Source organism: Biomphalaria glabrata, chromosome 3 (assembly GCF_947242115.1).
Source record: "Biomphalaria glabrata chromosome 3, xgBioGlab47.1, whole genome shotgun sequence".
NCBI classification, from domain to species: Eukaryota; Metazoa; Mollusca; class Gastropoda; family Planorbidae; genus Biomphalaria; species Biomphalaria glabrata.
Genome location: NC_074713.1, coordinates 46,446,522 through 46,470,872, shown reverse-complemented (window position 1 = coordinate 46,470,872; position 24,351 = coordinate 46,446,522). Strand labels below are relative to the sequence as shown.

The 24,351-nt window shown below is 37.8% G+C and overlaps 1 protein-coding gene across 5 annotated transcripts in view; it reads right to left on the bottom strand.

Annotated features, from left to right (window-relative positions):
• Positions 1-24,351, bottom strand: part of LOC106052565 (bone morphogenetic protein 2-like) — a 104,134-nt gene that overhangs the window by 11,483 nt on the left and 68,300 nt on the right. For 4 of the 5 annotated variants that reach the window (XM_056022336.1, XM_056022335.1, XM_056022334.1 and 1 more), the window contains one exon: positions 15,543-16,034. In XM_056022336.1, coding sequence (XP_055878311.1) covers positions 15,543-16,034 — 492 coding nt within the window. Of the gene's footprint in view, positions 1-15,542; positions 16,035-21,470; positions 22,754-24,351 lie in introns of those variants that run through there. The other variant, XM_056022337.1, reaches the window with a different exon arrangement.

Sequence of the window (24,351 nt, the reverse complement as noted above, 5' to 3'; positions counted from 1 at the left end):
ACTCGATATGTGCAGTCGCCCGAGAAACAAAACAAATGAATGTGACGTCATCTAAGGGAAATATGACTGCCCAGTTACAGGTCGGATTTCCTTTTATCCCAGATCATAATAACACCGAATAAATTGGTGGAAAAAAATGTTAAATGCGTGATAAATTAAGTGACAGATTCTGCAGTTAAAAAAAAAGAATTCGTTGTTTTTTTTTCTTAAATCCTAAGTTCACACAGTCTCCCGACTTCCTGCATTAGCTAGGTATTTTGAAATGGTTAACTTAATCTTTTCTTATGGTCAGAATTTCTTTTAGGGGCTTGGGGTAATGGGGGTGAGAATGATAATAATTAATAGCAATCATAATTAATAACAATACACATTGACAGAACACTGGAGAAAAAATAAAAGGACTTCAAGACAGTTTAATACGGTGTTTCCTAAGCGCTTTAGTTCTTGATAAATCATTAAAAAAAATGTCTACATCAAAGAAGTGTCCGCGAAAAACAAAGATCAGCGGCCTAGACTTATCAGTTGACTTATGACTGGAAACATGATGACTGTTGTAAAGATTAGTCTTCTCTAGCCCCACCCCCACCCACTAAATAGAGATTACAAGACTCTCTCTCTCTCTCTCTCTCTCTCTCTCTCTCTCTCTATATATATATATATATATATATATATATATTATATGAGATTATAGGTTACTGCATTAATTTCATATATATCTATATATAAGGGTTTGAAGGTTTGTAACTAAATCAAGTGTTACTCCTCTACGCTAGTAACATGTTTTCACTTAACTTAACCCCCAACGCTTTTTCCCCCTTTTCCACACTCCACCCTTCAGCGTCACCACACAAACATATAATCCACAATTTCCCGCCCTGCCCTCTCCCCGCCCCCTTTTTTTTCCGCGTAAGCCACCCTTGTGGCCCCCCTGAACCTCACTGCTCCGTTAACCTACCATGATACATCTCAAACATATTATGTATCCGTTCAGCTCAAAGGTACGTGTTTTTTATCCGCAGCGCCGCTAAGACTGCCTCATTTCGAGTCCCCCCGATTTTTTTTCCTTCTCGTCTGCGACGCCCCTTCACCCAATGTCCTCCCCCCCCCCCCTTCCACCTCCGCAATACCGTCCTTTTTTTCCCCCGACTCCACCTTAGCTACCAAACTTCCGAGCGCCTAACTGTCGCCTGAAAATACACTTTGCGGTCAGCTCCGAGAGTTTAGGGAAAGGGAGACAAAAAATAGAAGCAGACGCAACCAAAAAAAAAAAAATGGCCGATAGGGCGGGAGGGAATGCATAGGGAGTCCCACGTTAAAGTAACCACGGTAGCCCAGGGTATTTGGATATGTAACTTATTTGTTTTTTAAGCTAATCGTGTCCGGTAGAGAGGGAGAGAGAGAGGGAGGGAGGGAGGGAGGAGAGAGAGAGAGAGTGAGAGGAAGGAGGCGAGTAACGATAGGGCTCTTTATAGATAAGGGGGCGCCAGAAAGTTTCTGCCTAAATCTAGGGCGCAATGTTGGTCTAGAGATGGGGCTGCATGTTATCGCCCGAGAGTGGTATAAAGGGAATCTAGACCATCTTTAGAGAGGGAGGGGGAGATCTAGGGGAGATAATCTACACATTCTCTTCTGTCCCCAAGTGATTAAGTTGTGGGACACACTTTCGATTGTCGCTCTTAGTTGTACGCGAAACTTTTTAAGTATAGCAAACACACATACACATTCGTACCCACAAACACACTTATATATTTACACACACACACACACACTTACAGATGTACAGAGTCGGTTTATATGAACGTTGATGGGTCTCGTCCTTAAAAGTATGTTCCTATGAAACAGCTCTCGCAGCATTAGCTGGGCGTCTTAATCCAAAGTGTCCAGCGGGTTTGTTTTTAAACCTTCTGTCTTTTCAATCTAGCGTATTTCTGGGCTTATTTGTTGACTTATTTGTTGACTTATTTGATGACTTGTTGACTTATTTGTTGACTTATTTGATGACTTGTTGACTTATTTGTTGACGTGTTTGATGACTTGTTGACTTATTAGTTGACGTGTTTGTTGACCATTTTTTTTACTTGTTGACGTATTTGTTGACTTGTTTTTATTTGTTAAATTATTTGTTGAATTGTTGACTTATTTATAGACTTTTTTGTTTGTTGACTTATTTGTTGACTTATTTTTGACATATTTGTTGACTTATTAGTTGCCTTTTTGAATTATTTGTTGACTTGTTTATTGGCTTGTTGACGTATTTGTTGACTTATTTGTTGACGTGTTTGTTGACCATTTTTTTTACTTGTTGACGTATTTGTTGACGTATTTGTTGACTTATTTGTTGACTTATTTGTTGCCTTGTTGACTTATTTGTTGCCTTGTTGACTTATTTGTTGGCTTGTTTGTTGGCTTGTTTACTTATTTGTTGATTTAATCGTTGACTTATTAGTTGACTTGTTGACTTATTTATTGACTTATCTATTGACTAATTTGTTGAATTATTTATTGACTTGTTTTTATTTGTTGACTTATTTGTTTTACTTGTTGATTTATTTGTTGACTTATTTGTTTTACTTGTTGATTTATATGTTGATATATTTGTTGACTCATTTAATGACTTATTTGTTGACTTATTTGTTGATTTATTTGTTGACTTATTGATTTTTTATTGACTTATTTGTTGACGTGTTTGTTGACCTTTTTTTTTTACTTGTTGAAGCATTTGTTGACTTATTTGTTGACTTATTTGTTGACTTTTTTTTTACTTGTTGACTTATTTTATTTTTTTACTTATTTTAGGCACCGCGCCTCCTGATGTCCTAACATACCGAGATGAAAATTTCACCTTCTATAAAATCAAGTTTCAAACTCGACACTCAGTCTGCTATGATTCAGATTAAACCCACGACCACCTTTACACACGTCTATATGTGTAGTTTTGAATTGAATTCACCTTACGTAATGGATAACCTCCCTTTGGTTCTACTCCGAGTCCACCCAGCTGCAATGGGTACCTGACGTTAGTTGGGAATAAGTAAGGCGGTTGTGCTGGCCTCATGACACCCTCGTTAACCGTGGGACACAGAAACAGGTCGTAAGGTCTGAAAAGGAAACTTTACTCTGTTTTAGGGGGTAATTGTGTGTGTGTGTGTGTTTGTGTATTGGTGTGGTGGAGGCCAAAATTGGAATGAGATTAAGTAAAAGAGATAAAAAGAGAAATAGAAAAGAGTGATACAGAAAAAGAGATAAAAAGATGACAGAATGAGAAAGAGAGAGAGAGAGAGAGAGAGAGAATGGGAAGAGTGAGATATATTGGAAGGTGAGACATAAAGAAAGACAGAGGAAAGACACAGAAAGACAGAACAAGAGATGGACAAGAATTCAGGGAATGCCACAATTGCATTGTCTTTTAATATATACCCCCCCCCCTTCTTTTTTTTTTTACTCCCTACAGATCAAAGGGCGCATCCTACAAAACCAATGCTATCAGTGTTTTAATAGTGGAGGCTGTGGAAGAAAGACGTATAGGCGTGGCGAGGGTTAGGGTACTGTTTATTCCAGAAACACAGAGGGAGTAAAAGAAATAGGGCGCGGAGAAGAAAAGCAGGGTCGTGGTTTCATCGTTACTCATAATTCACCCTGACAACAAAGATGGGCCCCCTGGGGCGGTGGTAATCGTTAAGGGTAGCCACAGGTGGGCCCCCGGGTACTGCTATATTTCACTAGCTTTTACAGTCCGGACGGCATGTCTGAGGGATGTCGTGTATCTTAGCACAGTAGGGTAAGGAAGGAAGGAAAGAGAAAGAACGGAAGAAACAAAATAAAAGAAAGAAAGAAAATGAAAAGTGAAGTAAGAAACAAAGAACAGAAAGAAAGAATGAACAGAAAGAAAGAAAGATTGAACAGAAAGAATGAACAGAAAGAAAGAAAGATTGAACAGAAAGAAAGAAAGAATGAACAGAAAGAAAGAAAGATTGAACAGAAAGAAAGAATGAACAGAAAGAATAAAAGAATGAACAGAAAGAAAGAAAGAATGAACAGAAAGAAAGAATGAACAGAAAGAAAGAAAGATTGAACAGAAAGAAAGAATGAACAAAAGAAAGAAAGAATGAACAGAAAGAAAGATTGAACAGAAAGAAAGAATGAACAAAAGAAAGGAAGAATGAACAGAAAGAAAGAAAGAAAGAATGAACAGAAAGAAAGAAAGAAAGAAAGAAAGAACAGAAAGAAAGAATGAACAGAAAGAAAGAAAGATTGAACAGAAAGAAAGAATGAACAAAAGAAAGAAAGAATGAACAGAAAGAATAAAAGAATGAACAGAAAGAAAGAAAGAAAGAATGAACAGAAAGAAAGAATGAACAGTAAGAAAGAATGAACAGAAAGAAAGAATGAACAGAAAGAAAGAAAGATTGAACAGAAAGAAAGAATGAACAAAAGAAAGAAAGAATGAACAGAAAGAAAGAATGAACAAAAGAAAGAAAGAATGAACAGAAAGAAAGAAAGAAAGAATGAACAGAAAGAAAGAATGAACAGAAAGAAAGAATGAACAGAAAGAAAGAAAGATTGAACAGAAAGAAAGAATGAACAAAAGAAAGAAAGAATGAACAGAAAGAAAGAATGAACAGAAAGAAAGAAAGATTGAACAGAAAGAAAGAAAGAATGAACAGAAAGAAAGAATGAATGAACAGAAAGAAAGAATGAACAAAAGAAAGAAAGAATGAACAGAAAGAAAGAAAGAAAGAATGAACAGAAAGAAAGAATGAACAGAAAGAAAGAATGAACAGAAAGAAAGAAAGATTGAACAGAAAGAAAGAATGAACAGAAAGAAAGAAAGAATGAACAGAAAGAAAGAATGAACAGAAAGAAAGAAGGATTGAACAGAATGAATGAACAGAAAGAAAGAAAGATTGAACAGAAAGAAAGAAAGAATGAACAGAAAGAAAGAAAGATTGAACAGAAAGAAAGAATGAACAGAAAGAAAGAATGAACAGAAACAAAGAAAGAATGAACAGAAACAAAGAAAGAATGAACAGAAACAAAGAAAGAATGAACAGAAACAAAGAAAGAATGAACAGAAACAAAGAAAGAATGAACAGAAACAAAGAAAGAATGAACAGAAAGAATGAACAGAAAGAAAGGCAGAATAAACAGAAAGAAAGAAAGAATGAACAGATAGATAGATAGATAGATAGATAGACAGACAGATAGATAGATAGATAGATAGATAGATAGATAGATAGATAGATAGATAGATAGATAGATAGAGAGACAGACAGACAGACAGACAGACAGACAGACAGACAGACATATATATAGGTAGATAGATAGATAATTAGATAAATAGATAGATATACAATCAGACAGACAGACAGATAGACAGACAGACAGACAGACAGACAGATAGATAGATAGATAGATAGATAAGATAGATAAGATAGATAAGATAGATAGATAGATAGATAGATAGATAGATAGATAGATAGATAGACAATAGACCACTCCTCCATATAAGGGATGGTGATGTTGAGGCCACAAAACTCTAAATTTAGATTCAAACCAAATTCCTCAATGATGATAAAACTATAATTTCTATGACGTCACACAATGTGTCATCGGTAGGACATAATTCATCCCTCTCGTCGCCCATACCTCTCCCCTTTCCCTAACGTCGTCTCGGACTGTGGGCCAATGTTGTGACGGAAGGTGAAAAAAAAAATGACCTGACCTACAATGTGTTACTATTTTCTAATTAGGCCACAAATAGTTTTTTTCTTTTTTCCTTAAACTTAGAGACCCGAGCGTGAAAACTTCGCAAACCAATTTCCTGTGGACACCGCACCACTATAAGATAGCTAGATTATATGTTCTGTTTATACGGATTGAAATACGATAATAGAGATAAAACAACACAGTATGAAAAGACTCGAGGCGACTTCATGGTTTTCAAAGGTAGAGTCTAAAGCCAACTCTTTATTACGTCACTTCCTGACAATCGTTTTTTTTTTTTTAACAACAAACAATAACGAAATGCATGAACATACAATCAGTAGCTACTGGAACGATTTAGTCGGGAGCAAGCTCCTATTATCCTAGATGAGTTTCCAAAATATCGAACTAATTAATACAAAATAATTTGAAAAGTGAGCAACAAGACCTAAAATCTATGACGAGACTGCTACGAAATAGACTAGATAGATATAACATAAGCACAAATTGTTAGGAAACAAATACAGGGACATACGAGATAGTTGTTGGCCAGCCTCTGGTAATTGGATGTCCTAGGTGAAGTGAATTCGGTGGCCCCAAATGAAGATTAACAAGGTTACAAAAGACAGTTTGTGGGGAAACACAAACTCAAAATCGGCCCCCGAATTGGTCCACCCAGGCAGGTAAAAAAGGCAGGTTTCAATATTTTCAGAAAGAACACCAGAATGCAATTCTATCAAGGACAAATGAGAGAGAAGAATGGAGAAAGTAAGATGATCTTGTGTGGTGCCCAGCGGTCTTGCAGACCAAACGACAGGTGAAAGTGAATGTGAAGTTAGATGTGAACCTGGCCTACCTGATGTCTTATAATGTATATCTAATAGATCCCAATGTTTTGTAAAGGGTCAATCTCTTATTTGTAAAGAAAAAAAATCCTTTCAAGAGTTAAATAGTTATGTTCAGACTGTGAGAATTGCACAATAATGTAAAAAAAAAACTATTTATAAATTGTTGTTTTAAATTATGTCCAACTTAGATCTATATGCAGACTAAATAGATTTTTCCTCTTTTAAAAAAAGTAAACTTTTTTTTTTGTTAATGTAGTAATTAGTATGACAGAACTTACATAACATAGCAATACAAATGTAAAACAAAAAAAAAAGTTTTGACAAAAAACTAAAACCGTTCTCATAAATGTGTTAAAAATATGGTAAATAGTAGCCACCCCTAATAAAGAGTCTTCAGTGTTTGTTACTACTAATAGTGAATAGTTGTAAAAGTGGTGTATTTTTATGAAAAAACTGCTTGCGTAAGTGATTTTAATTTTTTTTTTTCGCTTTCAGAAAAGAAAAAAAGTAGCCGTTGCATCAGAACTTTGATTGGTCTAACATATTATGATGTCCGATTTTTTTTCTAGTTTACGTGATCTAAATGGGACGGACGGACGGACACCATAATGGTTTGTGCGCTAGTTGCTAATGACGCGCTATGTTGTTGTCAATGCTCTGTCTGGATAGCAGTCCTTTAGATGGAGCTCTGTTGTTGTTTTAGTTAGTTAGTTTATTTTACTTTTTTTATCTGTGTTGTTGCTCTAAAATCGTTGGTCCTATGATCTTGAGAATGGCGGTCAAAAGGAATGCGTATTTTTCTTGTTTAGGAACACAGGCTTGGGACTCTGCTGGAGTCAAGCCTGATATGGCTTTTTTTAATCGTATTTGGCTATCATCCATGGCATTTGGTTATGGGCTTCGCGAGGCATGTTGAACTGTGGCACTGAGCTTAGTTGTGATATATTTATTTTTAGTCATTTACATAACCTATACTATTGGTACTTCTTCATAATTTATGCTATATTGCATCATTTATTCATTAAACTGTGGTACTTAAACTCTTGTTTTGTTAACTGATATAGGTTAACTTGTTTTGCATAATTATCTTTATATTAATTAATAAATTGTCAGGGGTGTCCAGTCAGACGAGCCACGGCCACATTACAACCACGACAGGATGTTAATAATCAGCGGTAAGGTGGGAAACCCGGTGGATCATAACATACCCTAGATAGACATGTATACCCACCCTGACACTAGGCAACTGCCTAGTTTACCTATGCCTAAAGCCGGCCTTGATAGATTTTAAGATATGATGTACTCACGTCTTTAAAAGTAGATATCAAAGCGCGGTCGGATAAGGGAAATAACAAAATAAAGTACATTTGTATTCAAGTTTTGAAACTGCAGGAGACAATAACATGGGGTCTATAGCACTGACCAGAGGTCTTCAATACATGATCCTAACATGGAGTCTATAGCACTGACCAAAAGTCTTCAATACATGATCCTAACATGGGGTCTATAGCACTGATCAGAAGTCTTCAATACATGATCCTAACATGGAGTCTATAGCACTGACCAAATGTCTTCAATACATGATCCTAACATGGGGTCTATAGCACTGACCAAAAGTCTTCAATACATGATCCTAACATGGAGTCTATAGCACTAACCAAAAGTCTTCAATACATGATCCTAACATGGGGTCTATAGCACTGATCAGAAGTCTTCAATACATGATCCTAACATGGAGTCTATAGCACTGACCAAAAGTCTTCAATACATGATCCTAACATGGAGTCAATAGCACTGACCAAAAGTCTTCAATACATGATCCTAACATGGGGTCTATAGCACTGACCAAAAGTCTTCAATACATGATCCTAACATGGGGTCTATAGCACTGACCAAAAGTCTTCAATACATGATCCTAACATGGAGTCAATAGCACTGACCAAAAGTCTTCAAGACATGATACTAACATGGAGTCAATAGCACTGACCAAAAGTCTTCAAGACATGATCCGAACATGGGGTCTATAGCACTGATCAGAAGTCTTCAAGACATGATCCTAACATGGAGTCTATAGCACTGACCAAAAGTCTTCAATACATAATCCTAACATGGAGTCAATAGCACTGACCAAAAGTCTTCAATACATGATCCTAACATGGGGTCTATAGCACTGACCAAAAGTCTTCAATACATGATCCTAACATGGAGTCAATAGCACTGACCAAAAGTCTTCAAGACATGATCCTAACATGGAGTCAATAGCACTGACCAAAAGTCTTCAAGACATGATCCTAACATGGGGTCTATAGCACTGATCAGAAGTCTTCAAGACATGATCCTAACATGGAGTCTATATAGCACTGACCAGAAGTCTTCAATACATGATCCTAACATGGAGTCAATAGCACTGACCAAAAGTCTTCAAGACATGATCCTAACATGGGGTCTATAGCACTGATCAGAAGTTTCAAGACATGATCCTAACATGGGGTCTATAGCACTGATCAGAAGTCTTCAAGACATGATCCTAACATGGAGTCTATATAGCACTGACCAGAAGTCTTCAATACATGATCCTAACATGGAGTCAATAGCACTGATCAGAAGTCTTCAATACATGATCCTAACATGGAGTCTATATAGCACTGACCAGAAGTCTTCAATACATGATCCTAACATGGAGTCTATATAGCACTGACCAGAAGTCTTCAATACATGATCCTAACATGGAGTCAATAGCACTGACCAAAAGTCTTCAAGACATGATCCTAACATGGGGTCTATAGCACTGATCAGAAGTCTTCAAGACATGATCCTAACATGAAGTCTATATAGCACTGACCAGAAGTCTTCAATACATGATCCTAACATGGAGTCAATAGCACTGATCAGAAGTCTTCAATACATGATCCTAACATGGAGTCTATATAGCACTGACGAGAAGTCTTCAATACATGATCCTAACATGGAGTCTATATAGCACTGACCAGAAGTCTTCAATACATGATCCTAACATGGAGTCAATAGCACTGACCAAAAGTCTTCAAGACATGATCCTAACATGCGGTCTATAGCACTGATCAGAAGTCTTCAAGACATGATCCTAACATGAAGTCTATATAGCACTGACCAGAAGTCTTCAATACATGATCCTAACATGGAGTCAATAGCACTGATCAGAAGTCTTCAATACATGATCCTAACATGGAGTCTATATAGCACTGACCAAAAGTCTTCAATACATAATCCAAACATGGTGTCTATATAGCACTGATCAGAAGTCTTCAATACTTGATCCTAACATGGGGTCTATAGCACTGATCAGAAGTCTTCAATACATGATCCTAACATGGAGTCTATAGCACTGATCAGAAGTCTTCAATACATGATCCTAACATGGGGTCTATAGCACTGATCAGAAGTCTTCAATACATGATCCTAACATGGAGTCTATAGCACTGATCAGAAGTTTTCAATACATGATCCTAACATGGAGTCTATAGCACTGATCAGAAGTCTTCAATACATAATCCAAACATGGAGTCTATATAGCACTGACCAAAAGTCTTCAATACATGATCCTAAGATGGAGTCTATAGCACTGACCAGAGGTCTTCAATACATGATCCTAACATGGAGTCTATAGCACTGATCAGAAGTCTTCAATACATAATCCAAACATGGAGTCTATATAGCACTGACCAAAAGTCTTCAATACATGATCCTAAGATGGAGTCTATAACACTGACCAAAAGTCTTCAATACATGATCCTAACATGAAGTCTATAGCACTGAATAGAGGTCTTCAATACATGATCCTAACATGAAGTCTATAGCACTGACCAGAGGTCTTCAATACATGATCCTAACATGAAGTCTATAGCACTGACCAGAGGTCTTCAATACATGATCCTAACATGAAGTCTATAGCACTGACCAGAGGCTTCAATACATGATCCTAACATGAAGTCTATAACACTGACCAGAGGTCTTCAATACATGATCCTAACATGGAGTCTATAGCACTGATCAGAAGTCTTCAATACATGATCCTAACATGGGGTCTATAGCACTGATCAGAAGTCTTCAATACATGATCCTAACATGAAGTCTATAACACTGACCAGAGGTATTCACTATATGATCCTAAGATGGAGTCTATAGCACTGACCAGAGGTCTTCAATACATGATCCTAACATGGAGTCTATAGCACTGACCAGAGGTCTTCAATACATGATCCTAACATGGAGTCTATAGCACTGATCAGAAGTCTTCAATACATGATCCTAACATGGGGTCTATAGCACTGATCAGAAGTCTTCAATACATGATCCTAACATGAAGTCTATAACACTGACCAGAGGTATTCACTATATGATCCTAAGATGGAGTCTATAGCACTGACCAGAGGTCTTCAATACATGATCCTAACATGGAGTCTATAGCACTGACCAGAGGTCTTCAATACATGATCCTAACATGGAGTCTATAGCACTGATCAGAAGTCTTCAATACATGATCCTAACATGGGGTCTATAGCACTGATCAGAAGTCTTCAATACATGATCCTAACATGGGGTCTATAGCACTGATCAGAAGTCTTCAATACATGATCCTAACATGAAGTCTATAACACTGACCAGAGGTCTTCAATACATGATCCCAAAGCAGGTAGTGGTTATGAAGTCTTCAATACATGATCCCAAAGCAGGTAGTGGTTATGAAGTCTTCAATACATGATCCCAAAGCAGGTAGTGGTTATGAAGTCTTCAATACATGATCCCAAAGCAGGTAGTGGTTATGAAGTCTTCAATACATGATCCCAAAGCAGGTAGTGGTTATGAAGTCTTCAATACATGATCCCAAAGCAGGTAGTGGTTATGAAGTCTTCAATACATGATCCCAAAGCAGGTAGTGGTTATGAAGTATTCAATACATGATCCTAAAGCAGGTAGTGGTTATGAAGTCTTCAATACATGATCCCAAAGCAGGTAGTGGTTATGAAGTCTTCAATACATGATCCCAAAGCAGGTAGTGGTTATGAAGTCTTCAATACATGATCCCAAAGCAGGTAGTGGTTATGAAGTCTTCAATACATGATCCCAAAGCAGGTAGTGGTTATGAAGTCTTCAATACATGATCCCAAAGCAGGTAGTGGTTATGAAGTCTTCAATACATGATCCCAAAGCAGGTAGTGGTTATGAAGTCTTCAATACATGATCCCAAAGCAGGTAGTGGTTATGAAGTCTTCAATACATGATCCCAAAGCAGGTAGTGGTTATGAAGTCTTCAATACATGATCCCAAAGCAGGTAGTGGTTATGAAGTCTTCAATACATGATCCCAAAGCAGGTAGTGGTTATGAAGTCTTCAATACATGATCCCAAAGCAGGTAGTGGTTATGAAGTCTTCAATACATGATCCTAAAGCAGGTAGTTGTTATGAAGTATTCAATACATGATCCCAAAGCAGGTAGTGGTTATGAAGTCTTCAATACATGATCCCAAAGCAGGTAGTTGTTATGAAGTCTTCAATACATGATCCCAAAGCAGGTAGTTGTTATGAAGTCTTCAATACATGATCTCAAAGCAGGTAGTTGTTATGAAGTCTTCAATACATGATCCCAAAGCAGGTAGTGGTTATGAAGTTGTTATGAAGCATTATTTACTCGTTGCTGTACGACTTTTGCCAGAGATTTGTGTGCAAGGGTGCCCGCAGTGGGGTGCAAGGTCGTGCAGGTGCACCCCCCGCCCCTGGGTTATGAGTAGCCGAGTTCTAGCCATTATTTGCACCTTGAAATCAATGAACTTCTTGAAAGTAGCAACTTAGCCAGCAATGCTTCCACAGTACTGTTGCAAGGAGAAACTATTATTGAATAAAAAGAGAATGAGCAAATCAGGAGTTGGCCGACCATGTCTTGACATTTACTTCTCTAGAGACGATCTTTTCCCTTCGCAACTTGAGGATGGATTGACTTCTCCCTTGCAGTGGGGGGGGGGGGGGAGCCTGGGTGGTAAATTTGAGATTGCTAGGCTGCCCACACGTCAACAATCGCCTTTCCTTATACTGACCAGATCCAAATTAGTTGGAGAGCCATCGCAATTTGGGGTCAGGTTGATGGAGAGCTTACCCGATCTCACCACTGTCCGCCTGCCTATGGGGCTCCAAAATCGGATTTTCTTTAGGGTACCTAAAACGATGCAAGAGCTGGGACGTGAAGAAGACTCTCAGCACTGTGCACTATAAGCGTTCATCGTCAGCTTGTCTATCACGACGAGAAGCAAATCTTCAGTTTCGAGAGCCACATAGCCACAGTCAACATTTGCAGTTTGTTTGTTTTTTCGACCGTTGGGAGGCGCAGACCGCACGGATAAACTTGACAACGTTTGCAGTAAATAGTTTGTTCGTTTGTTTAATTTTTTTTTATGAAACAAACATTTACAGTGCTCTTAATATCACATAAGGCAAAAAAAAGGGGGGGGGGCGCACTAGTTCTTTCTTTAATAATATGCCTAACTAGAAAGTAATAAGAAAGTTAAAGTTACGACTAAAGCCATAGGTCGAAACTTGCACTCCCCTGTAAAAAAATCCTACGGGCTCCCCTGGTTGTGTAACCATTGACTTCTAACAGACAGTTGTGTGACCAATGACTTGAACGTTGCGTCATTGGAGCTAACTGTAGAAATATTATAACGATATACCAGAGTCCAGACTTGATAGATGACAAGCACTTCTCCAAATAAGTCGCTATGGAAAACTGTCTCAAAACAAACTCCAATGGATATTGAAGATTTTCACTCTAAGCTAAACAATATCACCTTCACCTATCCCTTAGTCTGTTGGCCATTAGGGGAACCACACAAGATTTGTCAACCGTCTTTTTCCATTCCTCTCGATCTTTTGCCTTGGATAGAACCTCATTCAATGTCAGGCCCGTCCATTCTTTCATGTTGTCTTCCCATCGCTTTTTCCTGGTACTGTTCCCTGAAATAAGGTCTTTGCAAGCCTCAAAGACCTTGTAATATGACCATACAGTTTGAGTTTCCGTTGTTTTTTTTCTACAATAGTTAGCAGGTCATCTTGGGGTCCAATCGCTTGTAGTAACCCTGTCTCTAATCTCTTCGTTTGTGATGAGGTCTTTAAATGTGATACCTAGGATCCTTCTGTAGCATCTTATCTTATCTTATCTTATATGATACAGACGTACTTAAAAAAGAAGATGATTTTCAATTCCATTGCTAGGATCCTCCTCTCTAGCTCTGCAGTCAACGTCCAAGACTCGCAAGCATATAAGAATGTGGCCATGACCAGAGAAAACATCAGTCTGACTTTGGTATCGAGGGCTATGACTTCGTTTATCCATATTGTCAAGGACGCTAAATAGAACTTACTTTCTGACAACTAAATAAAAAGAATTAATCTCTAATTTTAACTCATATTGAAATTTATTTTGCGCTACAAACAGAAGAGCTTAGACAATTAGATTCTACACAGAGCTGAAATGTGCACAGAAATGATCCTAAACCTGTATTAAAAAAACACATTACTTCTCAACACTTTGATTCTGTACACCAGATACACCATAAAGATAGCTATTTATAGTTTTTCCGCCATGTATGAAAATATCCAATAGCGTCACGCGGATGGGGCGATGCATTGTCACCACTTCTCAGCAATGGAATCAACCCAGACGATAGCGTTTGACTCACGGCAGAAAACAAGGGACATAATTCTGACTATTCTGACTACTTCAACTAAACTTAAATTTTTCCCGTCTCATAATTGTCTTAACTTCTGCCTGAGACTAAATCTAAACTTTCTTTAAATGGAAACTTCCCCTGAGATTTGTCTCTATTGTTCTTTACAAGGACTGTCGAGATAGTGCTTTAATCAGTTAATCCAGTGTTTCTCAAACCTTTTCCCTAATGGAAGATCTCGCACATTCTGAGTATTTATCGGAACATTTTGCTTATTTGTTTGTTAGAGAGATTAATTCACGTGGTCAATTCACTCGTTAATTATTCCAGTAGTTCGCGGAACATCTATTCTGGGCTCGCGTAACACTAGGGTTCCGCAGATCACAGTTTGGGAAACACTGAGTTCATGTTTCGCCTGGGTCAGCCCCTCTCCCTTGATTTTATTTTCTGTTTCCTAATTTCGCCGCCTTCACGCTCCCCATCCCTCATTTGCTCCTGCCACAATTTCCACAATAAAAAAAAAACACTCAAATTAGTAACTGCCTATGAGATCGCCATCTTAAGGCTGTGACGTCAGGTGCGACAACGCTACGTTCGCTGTCATGGCGACAGGATAAGGTTTTGACATTTCTGGCCAGGAAACAAATTCACACTGTAATCACTCAGACGGTTAAGATCATCAAGTGCAGAAATTTGGTAGAAGAAAATGCATTTTATGTGTTTTCTGTTTGTTTTTTTTAAATTAATTGCTTATTATTTTTTCTTAAATAAAATATTTATCTATGTTCTGATGGTTAAACTATACTTATTAATTATGGAATTATTATTAATTTGTAGTTAAAAAAAAGACTTTCCCTTAAAATTGTCATAAAGAAATTTCTAAACTGGATTTTAAAAAAAAATATAATAACAAAAATCAAACTGTTTACTAAGAATTCAGCAGCTGGACTTGTATCTTAAGTATGCCGTGAACATGCCCAAAATAATATAGATAAACTTCGACCACTAACTTGTAGTAATAAGCCTTTACCATTATACTGTATTAAGACGATTTCACTATTACATTACAATGAGAAGCATCAAGAGATAGTCTGTATACTATGTATTTGTAGGACTACCTTCATGTTTTCTTTTTCTGTTACCATTTCACCCAGAAATTTTCTAATTGATTCACCTTGATATTGTTACACTGCTGTAAGCTCCTTGTAAAATATCATAAATACTTTTATATGTAATTTATACATGCAAATGATTTAATGTCAACTATTGTCAGCAGAATGGCTTGTTCACTTACCGTTATGGACGAAACTTCTCACAGTGTTTGCAGATAGAGGCCCATTACCCTTGACCTGCAGGTAGCCGGTCGTGGCCTGGGTACGGTAGAGATCCAACATGTACTCGGGCACCGCAAACTCCGGCCTGATGGTTGGCTTCTTCTGAAGGCCGGCTCTCTTCAGGAAGATTTTCTCAAGCTTGCCCAGTGTGTCTTTATCCGTTAGAGACAGTTCCGCCAGCTTAGTCGGTTTCGTGTTCGAATTGCTGTTGGCTGGGGGCGGCTCTTTGGCGGGGGACGTCGGCCCCAACAGCGAAGAGGTGGTGTGGTTTTGCGGAGGGCGCGTCGCGGAAGTGAGCCGCGGCGGTATCGAGGATGACAAAGTTGAGGAAGCTGAAGAGTTCTGTGAGTCAGAGGCGTGGAGTGTAGTGAGGGTGTAGTTCAACACCATCAGCACAAGAAGGACGATCCTGTAGTTTCCGTAGGACACCCCAGTCATGCTGACCTGGGCACCTGAAAACAAAACAAAAAAAAATCCAGAATTCAGTTTTTTGAACTAGAGAATGACATTGCATTAAAGGGGTGGAGCACAACGGTCTCGACACGTGACAGACTTCTTGAAAAGGAAGACTAAATGAACTGGGCGGGCAGGAAGGGCAGAAATTAAGGCGCTATCAGAGAGAGAGAGAGAGAGAGAGAGAGAAAGAGAAAGGGACACATGTCTTCAACTTAATGAACGGAAAATAAACTTTTGCCAACCATTTGATTATTGCTTTTTTTTTAATAACACCTGATGTATAGCTAGAAATATAATTTGTAAAGCTAGCAATAAAGTAGATGTATAGCTAGAAATATAATTTGTAAAGCTAGCAATAAAGTAGATGTATAGCTAGAAATATAATTTGTAAAGCTAGAAATAAAGTAGATGTATAGCTAGAAATATAATTTGTAAAGCTAGCAATAAAGTAGATGTATAGCTAGAAATATAATTTGTAAAGCTAGAAATAAAGTAGATGTATAGCTAAAATAAAATAGATGTATAGCTAGAATTAAAGTAGATGTATAGCTAGAATCTAGATGTGTTGCTAGAAATAAAGTATTTCTATCATTTAGTAATGTTTTTTTTTTTAAAAAGGTGGGATGCTTATGAAATCCAGTATTGGAATCTAAATTTATGAAAATGTAGGTGTGTATAGAAAGGAATGAGAAGAATAAAGGACTTATAGATTGATTTCAAATGTGATACTCCATTAGCCGCGATAAATATTGTATTGCAATACAGACGTTACAAGGACAACAACAAAGTTAAGGATCATCCTCATGTGAGGTCCACTCAGACATGCTTTCACCTTCTGTTGCCTTCTTGTTTTTGTTTTTCTTTTTTTTTATGGACATTTTTATGGAGAAAGACTGTCGACGAGTCTTGCTTGGTGCCCCAACTGACTAAGGGATAGGTAAAGGTAATATCTCGTGCTAAGAAGGAAAATAAGATAAATAAATACAAAAGATATTTTTTTCCAATACAATTTGCAGACGAAACAGTGGCAGACGTAAACATTAAAAACACTATAAAGGTAGAAAGTAAGGAAACAAAACACACTTAAAAGAAACTTTAAAAAAAACACACAAAAATAATAATTGAAGAACAAGAAGCGATCATTTTGTCTTCTATGAGAACCCACACCTTGTATTAGCATTACTAATATAAATACTAGACTCTTTTCTAGTCATGTCACCAGTGCAGAGGATAGACGGTCAGTGACGATCTGTAATAATATTGACCTCACGAGGCCATTGGCTTGAGCCAGAGATGTCACGAGGAAACATCCCAAGTTTCATCAGAAGCGTCGCTACTAAGTCACAAAACAAAAACAAACGAAAAAAAAAATGAAAAAAAAAAAATCATCTCCTTGTCCAATAAACATGCGGAACACTTGACCACGGGTGACCGACGCGAGCCTGGTCATCGCTGCACAAACAAGCCATTGTTATCTTCCGTCCATGGCTTGACCGGTGGCTGGACACTGACTATGTCAACATTTATTGTCCTGTTATTTTTTCCCAACCCCGCCCCCTAAAAAAAAAAAACAACAGCTAACAAAAAATGATGTCATGTACAAATGTGGTCAATTGAAAAAACAAAGGGGGAAGTTCTTATCAATATTCCTTTCGTCCCACTCAACTGACAGACACTGACGGATAAAAGTTCAAATACATTTTTGTTCCCAAAGAAATGACATTGACAGATCAATTCGTATCTATATACAAATATATTTTAAAAATTAATTAATAAAAATATGAATTCCTATTTTGTGTTCGAATAACAGAGTAAACAGAGCAGGAGAATCAAAAGACTAGAGAATGGATAGGTGAGATATGATGGAGGGAGTTTGTAATTCATTGTTACATGTATAGACTACCTAAATTAAAGTACTTTGTTATACAATCGTAAAAGCTTAAAAATTAGATTTAAAAAAAAATACCTAGCTTATTAACATTTTTATATGTTGTACACCGGATACACCGAAGACTCAATTTATGAACCCCCCACCCCCCAACAACTGCATGTAATAATATATTTATTTTCGAATGTTTTCCTGTGTTGTATACACCAGAACTGTCAAGATTTTGAGATTTTTTTAACATTGAAAATTTTGAGATTTCTCAACAGTCAAGATTTTGAGATTTTGGAACAGTCAAGACTTTGGAACAGTCAAGATTTTGGAACAGTCAAGATTTTGAGATTTTGGAACAGTCAAGATTTTGGAACAGTCAAGATTTTGAGATTTTGGAACAGTCAAGACTTTGAGATTTTGGAACAGTCAAAATTTTTAGATTTGTCAACTTAAATTTCTTACACGTTTTGAACCATCAAAATAAATGTCGTCTTTGTGTAGTTTGAATGAAAAACAAGGCATATTTTTTTTATACAAAAACAATTCCTACTTTATGTCCAAATAATAATATAAACTGAACATTCATATTTGGTCATTGAAACATCAAGAGAAGAACACTGCATTGCAATGGAACCAACAACATTGATAGGCGCCATGCTCTCTCAACAGAGCTAAACAAACCATACTACTACTACGAAATTCTACATTGAAACAATCTATTAAATTAAAAAAAAAAGTCGTTTTTGACAAACTTCAAATTTTTACCCCCCGCCCCCGTGGCTATGAAGAAATGCGCTATTAGTAAGAATTGATCAAGGATCTTCCTTTCTTGTATAGGCCGCGTGACGATGAAGCTACTAGCGACATTAAGGCCCTAAGATGAAGGTAGAGCTAGATCATACATCACTTTATAACAATACTGTCACGGCCTGAACGTGGAAGAGGAAATTGCTTACTAACGCAAGGAATTAAGTTTTTACTTTGATGACAAACTCCTATAACACAAGTGGACGACAACCTGAACCGTCTTTAAAAGGTGACGTGGGAGATACAGGAAAAGAAGAAGAAAAAAATCCCCCTGCCGTGTGTGCCGCAGCGTGAGTGTGTGTGTGTACCTGCTGGTGTTAAGAAGATGACCTGTGCGTGATGTCATAGTGTCATCAGGTTCTAATAAAAAAAAAAGGAAAGAAGTGTCAAGATTATGCGAGATGACACAGTATATGTATATATATCAAGTCACACAGAAGGACATTGGTTGAAGGGATGAAACAGACGAGAAAAACAGACGTCCATTGACGACGAAATATTGGCAAGTGAAGCTGTTTGTATGACTGTTTGTATGACTGTTTGTATGACTTGTTTTATTTTGTCTAGCACGTTCCCTAGTGTAATCTCTCTACGCATCTCTGTTTGTGAACATTCGCTGCCTTGAAATGATTAGAAAACAAACCTTTAGTGTCAAGAACAGTCAAGATTTTAAGAGTTTAAAACAGTCAAGATTTTGAGATTTTGGAACAGTCAAGATTTTGTGATTTCAGTACAGTCAGATTTTAGAACACTAAAGATTTGGAAATAGACGTCTCTTCATGACTGACGATTGGCCAAAAAAAAAAGAAGTCCATTACTATAGATAATGACAGATTACTTCCGATTGGTTGCTAGTAGTCAGCAAACCAGGAAAGTTACTAATTTTACTTGAAATAAGAAGCCTTTAATATGACCTATTAGCAATCTTACAACTTCACTTATTACAAAGCGTATGTCATGACCTATTACAAAGTGTAAAACATGACCTATCAAGAAAGTCTTAATGAAAGGCCTACTCACCAAGTAGTATCTACATATGTCTGTGGCCGAAAGATGGTCAGCACTGAACTTAAGTCAGACAAACGTTCCATTGACTTAAGACTTAAGATGTTTGCTTGGGGGTGGGGGTGGAGAGAGTACAGTCGGGTAAAGATGAGTAAAAAAGCTAATCTTTGTCCATCGGTCATGCTCAACATTAGACTAATACACTAATACAAGTAAAGTTTCCTTTTCAGAACTTGCGATCTAAAGGGCAGATGAAGTTAAGGTTTCTGTTTCTTTGGCCAACGGTTGATGAGCAGGGTGTCATCTGGCCAGCACAACGAGCAACAGCCTTTACTTTCCTCAACTAAAATCAGGCACCACTTAGTCTAGAGCTGGATGAGTTTAGGGGGCACCTTAAGAATCCCAAAATTTAAATCCCAATCTTCACTGAGATTCGAAACCAGGAACCCAGGTTCGGAAGCCAACCACTCACGTTTAACCACTCACGCTTAACCACTCAGCCACCGAGCCCCCTTCCCACGTAGATCTAAGGGACAAAAAAAAACAACAACAAACGAAAGGTATATTTACATCTGCATGTATGATCAACAAACATGTTGAACCAATATGTAGATGTAGCTTCCCCTCCCCCCTATATTCAATTATTTTCACTATCTCCTTTTGGTTTATTTTTTGAATGAACACCCAATCCTTGGTACTAGTCTATTTGTAACGCCCGTATATATACAGGATTATTGACAATTTTTTTTGACACATAACATAATCACTATATAATGATAATTCTATATTGGTATGAGTGTAATGCGGACCAGCTATTGTTATCTATAACAACAAGCAATTTCCCACTTTATAAGCATGTGTCTCAGGACATGCACTGACACTGGTAATTAATATTAGCCATGCGTAATCGGTGACATTAATTACTCTAAAGTCTAACACAACACCGTCCTGTAAGCGGAGTGTCCCGCTGCCCCAGGAGACCTTCTGTGGTTGGGGGGGGGGGGGTCACAATTCACAACGCGGGCTATAGGTCTAGGACTGGAGAGATACCGGAAGTGAGACTCCAGATCTGGATCTACCACTTAACAATATATGTATTGTTTATTACGAAATCCAATATTTAATAGTTTATATGGGTGGTGAGTGTGTAACAAAGATTTTGTGATATATCGGGTCAAAGCACTTTGCAGGGCTGGTGGGAAGACGCGAAATTGACCCCCCCCCCCCAACCACCACCAATTCTTTACCTTTCCGAGTATAGCGCCATAAAGGTGTGGAAAGGGGGCGCCATTCTCTACCTGTTGAATTGGTATCACAGAGGCGTTTATTTGGGAGGGGGTGCTGATATGGCTATTGCCCAAATTGTGCTAGTAAAAATTCGGATTTGTGTAGATCTGTATGTATTATTATCTAAAAAGTACATATAATTGTTTAATGTATGTCTTTTCAATAAAGGTAGATTTAGATTCTATGTGTGCCTATGACCGTGGAGTCCGCTGATGTACTTTTAGATGTAGATCTAGCTAATATGTACATGGGAGTGGTATGCAAAATATACATGGCGGTAAATATATTCATTAAACCCAATTTAGATCTATGCATTGGATTTTGGTGGGCATCAACAGTATGGAAAATGTATAGACCAGTTGTAAATCTAGATATCTAAAATCTATAATGCAGTCATAGAAATAGATTTAAATGTTATTACCATTCAATTTACACTAGCCAAGAAAAGACTTACCTTTAAAACATTGGAACAATGTAGCATCACGCTAGTTCTAAATACCAAGTCGCAGAATTTCTTTCACGGTGTCTCCATGCTCTCCCTTAGAAAATTCTGCTATTTTTAGACGCGTGTCCTTCTATATTTAGAATCGCACGTGAAACACGTAAAAATCAGGCCATGATAGCAGAAAGTCAAATCTCCCGTGAAATCAAAGATGGTTAACTTGATTGAAAATGTCTAAACTTAAAGAAAATATGTTATACTAAAGGAATTCCATGAAGTACAGCGCGTCACTGATAGATCAATATCTATCTAGACAATCTAGATCTAGAAGTTCACTCTTGAGTTTTGAAACATTGAATTCACAAATCCTATTTTCACTCGGAGATTCAATTACCCAGGCTTCAATATAAAAAAACGGAAGATATCACTGACCTAGACCACTCGTTAATCCGTGAAATATAAACGCTGGGTAGCGAGACATGATCTCTGACTGTATCTATCTCACTAAGGGATGAGAGGTGAAAACAAATGATCTCCCTCCCTCTCTCGCTCTGTGTTCCTCGCTAGACTACGACATAACGTTGTTTTAACAAAGTACAATACTGGATAGAGAACTGTTTTTTTTTAAAATATATAAATAAAAGTCCAATGGCAATGATGGCCGTGACGACGGTGGGGGGTGGTGGGGGGCGGTTGGTGTTTGCATAGCGCTGCGAACGTTCAGCGACCACCTGTTGGACTAACTCCTCCTTGAATTCTCCCACACTTCAGATCTCTAGCAAGTAATATAGTCCAGGTAATCTCCCCCTAGCTCTGTCACGTGATGATATTTTTTTCTCTCCCTTTATGTCTAATAAAAGTGAGAGGTTAAAAATTATCTTAAAATAAAACTAGTCTTTAAAAAAAAAAAGAAATGCAAGAGTTATTTTCTCCTTATACACAGTTGTCGGCCTTCTTTCCCCCTTTTTATTATTTTGTTATTGCGTCAAGCGCAAATATTTAATAGCGCTTTAAAATCAAAAGTCTTTGGTCATGGAGGACAATATGGGTCGAGACGCGGGACAGCGTCTGGTACCTAATTTTTGTTTATGTTATTTCTGCCCACTGACCAACGGTCATCGAGGATCTCCTAAAAGAAAAGCGCCAGCCGTGTGCTCGTGTAGCGATTGACTGAGGATTCAACAAAACGAGGTTCGACAGTAGGCGACGTCAAAAAGGTAAAGAAAAACACATCACATATCCACTTTGATTTTTTTCTTTGGTTTTTTCTTTGTTTGGCCGACGATCTCTTTGATGTTGTAAGCTATTTTTTTTTTGTCTTTTTTCTTATTTAATGCTGGTAAAGTGCTATTCTTTTTTCTTTTTTTTTTTTAACATTTGTTAAATAATTATAAAAACTAAAAGCGGTGTATAATGGTGGTAATATTATCTCTAAGATGATAGGCGTTCACTTAGTTTAGATTTAAAAGGTGTTTGATTCCGGTAGTAATGTGATTGAGTGGGAGATGCCATAACTATCTATGGACTCTTCCAGTAACGAAGTGACTTTAGATCATCTCACAGAAATGTGATATAAGCCTGGGTCTGAGCAGCACCCCCCTTCTCTCTCCATGCACCTGATGTCTCCAAAAGGAACGGCAGCTGCCGATACAGTTAGGAATCATCGGTGTCATAGGTTCTGCTAAGGTAAAGCACTGCGTGCTCTAAGCTGCCCGAGGGTCATCGGCTCATGATTTTTTATTCAAGTTTGACTTCCCAAAGTCTTTCCCATGTTTGGCTATAGCTGCACGGCAGCAGAAGTTTTCTTTCTCCTAAGTGGGCAGCAAGTTAAAGCCGACGAGCCCATTCCGGACAGAAACCTACTCAAATAGGCACCTTATAACTGTAGTCACAGGTAAAAGTAGGGAAACGATTATGTTGCTCTATTAAATGTTATGAGGTCGCTGTGGTCTCTCAATGAGCTTATAAGATGATTACTGCCATGCCCTGCGTAAACGCTGTGATGCCCCTTGTGATAACCTCAGTGCCCAGCGTGATAACCGCGGTGCGTTGGGCAATCGCTGGGAATTCATCACACTGACCTCATCATATGTTATTTTTGTGAGCCCCCCCCCCCTTTTCCCCGTGACAAACGATCTAGCATTCCAATCTGCAGAAATATATCTAAAAAAAAAAAAAAGACAAAATTGCTATGGGAGTTTGTGTTTTCTCATAAACTCTGAAGAGACCCCTGTAAAGACCAACTAAGCTTTGAATCCCCCTGCACAGTCGCGCCATTCAAAAACACGGACATTGTACGATAATAAATTGTACGAGAGATTCTGTTTCGGTTGGTTATAAATTGTTGCCGCCTTCTGCTACCTTAATGATGTAGTGAATAACTGCTGCCCAAGTTAAATGCACATAATATATTGGTCTTTTCTTTCTGTGTGTCTACTGAGCAGGCAAAGTCCAGAAGTGAAGATATTTCAGCCTCTAATGAGATTCCTTTAAGTGCGCTCTCTCTACCCTCTCCCTCCCCCCCTCTCTCTCTCTCTCTCTCTCTCGGTCTGTCTCTCTCTTCTTTCTCTCATTTGTACTTCTTAGTTAGACATTTTTCATTCACATTTGCACACATTAACAAAACAAAAAAAAACAAAAAAAAAAAAAAAAGGAAAAAAAAAACACACACAAAACATTAAAACTGTATGCATTCATTAAGAGTCTGATTAAGTAGATTCCCTTTATCTTGGATACTGTACACTACAACTGAGTGATTATTTTTCTTTGCGCATGTATACGTTGAGATTTAGGGGGGAAATAAGCTCTTATTTGGAGAGAGGTTTTGGTGAATGGCAAGATCAAATTAGCAAAAACATTTGAGGACGTAGACATTTTTATTTCAGTCGTTTTG